The sequence below is a fragment of the Octopus bimaculoides genome, chromosome 3 (genome assembly GCF_001194135.2).
Source record: "Octopus bimaculoides isolate UCB-OBI-ISO-001 chromosome 3, ASM119413v2, whole genome shotgun sequence".
Taxonomy (NCBI): domain Eukaryota; kingdom Metazoa; phylum Mollusca; class Cephalopoda; order Octopoda; family Octopodidae; genus Octopus; species Octopus bimaculoides.
In genome coordinates this window covers 43,233,946-43,238,761 of record NC_068983.1, presented here as the reverse complement: position 1 = coordinate 43,238,761, position 4,816 = coordinate 43,233,946, and the positions used below count along the sequence as shown (strand labels likewise).

General features: G+C 40.2%; 1 protein-coding gene across 2 annotated transcripts in view; it reads left to right on the top strand.

Moving 5' to 3' along the window:
* The window catches only part of LOC106874825 (proton myo-inositol cotransporter), a 101,587-nt gene that overhangs the window by 94,432 nt on the left and 2,339 nt on the right, over nucleotides 1–4,816 (top strand). For both annotated transcript variants that reach the window (XM_052966157.1, XM_052966156.1), the window contains exons 8-9: nucleotides 2,854–3,104; nucleotides 4,272–4,424. In XM_052966157.1, the coding sequence (XP_052822117.1) occupies nucleotides 2,854–3,104; nucleotides 4,272–4,424 (404 nt within the window). The remainder of the gene's footprint in view (nucleotides 1–2,853; nucleotides 3,105–4,271; nucleotides 4,425–4,816) is intronic.

Sequence of the window (4,816 nt, the reverse complement as noted above, 5' to 3'; positions counted from 1 at the left end):
GAGAGAGGTGGGAGCGAGAGAGAGAAGTGGGAGAGAGAGAGGTGGGAGAGAGAGAGAGAGAGAGGGAGTGAGAGGGAGAGAGAGGGAGAGAGAGAGGTGGGAGAGAGAGAGAGAGAGAGAGAGACAGACAGACAGACAGACAGACAGACAGACAAACAGAGATCTTTTCTGTTGCTGTCACAAATTTCGACATTTTAAAATTAAGTGAAAATTTTCAAATTTGGTATATTGACTCACCTTTTCATGCTGAATCTGATTTTGTGATTCATTTATTCCAGAAAAACTTTAGAAAATTGTCACAAAGGTTTAAATTTTGATAATTTTTACCCAATCAGAAGACAGGATTTGTGTGTGATATCTGTATCATTAAATGAAAGCAAACATTAAAAGATGAAGTTTTTAACAAAATGAAAGCAACTACCAGTCATATGAAGAGAGGTGGGGAAGCAGCATATGCAAGAGATAAGACATACAAAGAGAGAGTGATAAAAGAGTGTGGTTAATACATATAGAGAGGGGAAGGCATAAAAGAGAGAAAGCCAAGATGGTGACAGGTAGGGAATGGGAGATTTGTTGATCTAAAAGAGTTATTTTTCTTAGCAAATCGTATTTTTTTTTATTATTATTTACTGATATCCTTCTCTTTGGGAGGCAGATTTCAAAAATAAAATTTGTTTTTCTCAAGGATGCATCGCCTCAGACTTTTCAGGGCTAAACACACATACATAACCACACACACTTCTATTTATATAGAATGTAATATATATCAGTGTATATGACCAACAGGTGGAGGCGCAATGGCCCAGTGGTTAGGGCAGCGGACTCGCGGTCATAGGATCATGGTTTCGATTCCAGGACCGGGCGTTGTGAGTGTTTATTGAGTGAAAACACCTAAAGCTCCACGAGGCTCCAGCAGGGGAAGGTGGCGACCCCTGCTGTACTCTTTCACCACAACTTTCTCTCACTCTTACTTCCTGTTTCTGTTGTACCTGTATTTCAAAGGGTCAGCCTTGTCACACTCTGTGTCACGCTGAATATCCCCGAGAACTACGTTAAGGATACACGTGTCTGTGGAGTGCTCAGCCTCTTGCACGTTAATTTCACGAGCAGGCTGTTCCGTTGACCTGATCAACTGGAACCCTCGACGTCGTAAGCGATGGAGTGCCAACACATGACCAACAAAGCATAACTGTGTTGAGAGAAAAGTTAGGCATAAGTGGTATGTGAGAGAGGAGAATGTGTTGGTTTTGACAAGTGATTCATATGAAGTGAAGACAGCTGTGTACAGAAGTACCTGTTGCTGAAAGTGGATGGTACCCGTGGAAGAGGGAGACCCAGAAAGATATGGGATGAAGTGGTGAGGACCAATCTTAGGATATTGGAGCTCACAGAAGAAATGTCAGGGAACTGAGATGTTTGGTGATATGAGGTTCTAGAGGAGAACTATCCACGAAACTAAGTGCTAGAAGAGTTGTGTCCCACCCACATGTAACAACACACTTTTCACCCACTCTACTCTAAGAAACCAAACTACAACTCCTCTTCTAAACTGCATCTTTCTCACATTTCCTCTTCATAAATTATGATTGTTTTCCAGTCCCCTTTTTTGCCCTCACTAACCTCACTGTATCACTGCTCCCTGTATCCATTTTTGCACCGATGTTCTATATTCAGATCCTTGTTACTTGTGAGTATACCCTAGCACTACATCATCTCTCTTCTGCTCTCTCTTGCACTTTTGCTGTTTCCTACTCTCTCTCTCACTCTCTCTCTTTCCCTTTGATCACTCTCTCTACTTCTCTTGGTTTTCCTCTGACTACATCTCCTTTACATCAGCACACTTCTTTCTGGCCTTTTTCTTGCACCTCTCTCTCAAACTCTCTCTCTCTCTGGGTAACCATGTACTTCCTCTATAGCAAGTCACCTATTTCTGCCTCTCTATTTCTCTGTTGCACTCTAACCGTTCGTCATTTGATAATAGATCACCTCTAATGCTCCCTCTGTTGTGGCGAGACATCTGCTTCTGCCACTCTGTCTCTTTGTCACACTCTAACCTTTCATCCTCTGACACAAGGTCCCCTCCTCAAATGCCCCTGCCCCTCTCATAATTGCTGGTCTTGCAAAGTTACTTGGTTACCTTGCCAGTGTTGGTGCCATGTTAAAAGCACTGAGTCCACTCTGCAGAGTGGTTGGTGTTAGGAAGGGCATCCAGCCATAAAAAACCCTGCCAAGGCAGACACAGTTGACTAGGATAGTTTTTATCTACCTGACCACCTCCTGTCAACCGTCCCACCCATGCATGCATAGAAGATGTGCATTAAATGATGATGATGATGATGATATATATGTGTGTTTGTATGTGTGTGTGTATGTATAGAGAGAGAGACAGTGAAAGAGAGAGATATGATGGGCTTCTTTCAGTTTCTGTCTACCAAATCCACTCACAAAACTTTTGGCGGCCTGACACCATAGTAAAACGCACTTGCCCGGGACTGAACACAGGACCATGTAGTTGGGAAGCAAGCTTCCTACCACACAACCACACAAACACCGAGAAATATGGTAACAAAAGGTTTTAAAGTGATCTAAATTAAAACCTTTCATCAAAATTTTATGTTAATTTATGTTCAAAACGACACTAGCTTAATAACAACAAAGGCCACAACATGCTCTCAGGAATCAAACTTATACCCTTGCAATCTCGAGACAAATGCCCTAACCACACCTTCACAACAGTAACACCAATAACTTATATTCTTCATCTCCATCTACTCCTCTACTCTCCCCATTTTCTCATCACATCTTTAAACTGTTTGTTAAGACCTAAAGAACTGATTCGATTTTATGTTGCAGGTCTTGTTTAGATTGTGTCTCAGACCAACAGTGTGGCTTCTGCTATGTCAATGAACCTTCTCTGGAAGTCATCAATGGCTCTTGTCTTCCAGTCAATCAGGAAATGCCATCAGTGGCAACTGGTCGTTGCAACATTTCCTCCTCTGGGAATCAGAACTCAATATTAACATGGTCACACAGTATTTGCCCTTCCAATCTGATATTCTGGATATTAGTTGGTCAAGTGTTATATATTGCATGTTTTGCATCAGGTAAGTGAATTTTCATTTATAATCAGTGAGATACACTATCTCACTGTAGATACACTGTCTCACTAAAGATACACTGTGTCTCACTATAGCTACACTCTGTCTCACTATAGCTACACTCTGTCTCACTATAGATACAGTGTCCCACTATAGATACACTGTGTTTCACTATAACTACAGTGTCTCACTATAGATACAGTCTCACTATAGATACACTGTCTCACTATGGATATGCTGTGTCTCACTCTAGATACACTGTTTCACTCTAGATACACTGTCTCACTCTAGATACCCTGTCTCACTAAAGATACACTGTGTCTTACTATAGATACACTGTGACTCATTATATAGTAACACTGTCTCACTATAGATACACTGTGACTCACTATAGCTACTCTGTACCTCACTATAGATACACTGTCTCACTATAGATACACTGTCTCACTATACATACACTGTCTTACTATAGATATACTGTCTCATTATAGATACACTGTGTCTCACTATAGATACACTGTCTCACTATAAATATGCACTGTCTCACTATAGATACACTGTCCCACGGTAGATATGCTGTGTCTCAATATAGATACACGGTCTCACTATAGATACACAGTGTCTCATTATAGATACACTGTGTTTCACAACAGATATACTGTGTCTTGCTATAGATACACTGTCTCACTATTGATATGCTCTGTCTCACTGTAGATACACTGTCCCACTGCAGATATGCTGTGTCTTACTATAGATACTCTGTCTCACGATAAACTGTCTCACTATAGATACACTGTCTCACTATCACTATAGATATGTTGTGTCTCACTATAGCTACACTGTTTCACTATAGATACACTGTCTCATTATAGATACACTGTCTTGCCATAGATACATTGTCTCACTGTAGGTACATTGCATCTCACAAGAGACACACTTTGTAACCATATGCACTATGTCCCACCATATATACACTATCTTACTATATATACACTGTGTTTAACCATAGATGTACTACGTCTCACCATATCTAAATTGCATCTCACTCTGGATATACTGTCTTGCCATAGATACACTGTGCCAAATGTGTTTGGATATATTGTCCCATTATCTGTAGTAAGGCAGAAAATGGATCTGGAATGTTAAAAAGAATTTTCTTTCTTGTTATTTTAGGTTTAGGATCATTACCATGGACGATATGTGCTGAAGTCTATCCAATGTGGGCCCGTAGCCAGTGCAATGGCATCGTTGTAGGAGTCATGTGGTTGTGTAGTTGGTTATTAACAGGAAATTTCCTAACATTATCTCAACAGATTACATCATATGGTTTGTATATCCTTTATAAATCATTTATCTTTTGTTAACTGGGATATGGGGGGAAAAGCACAATTCACCTACCTCATGGCACTCTCATAATGCCAATCCTTTCCAGTTGAGATATATCCAAGGGAGCTGTACCTGCCAGAGTTTCTGGACAGAATCTAAGAGTAAATTCCTTCAACTCATGCTGCCATCACATCACTAGGTTAGCTAGAGTGCATGCTGCCCAGAGTGGCCCTTCCGTTTGCCAACTTGGACCCCTATATTATGTTTATAATTATAAATGTTTTACCGATAAAGGTTTTTTGCATACTGAACTACTTGGCAAAATTGTTAATTTTTAATTTATTGATTAATTGACAATTCCCTGCCCTATATATATATATATATATATATAT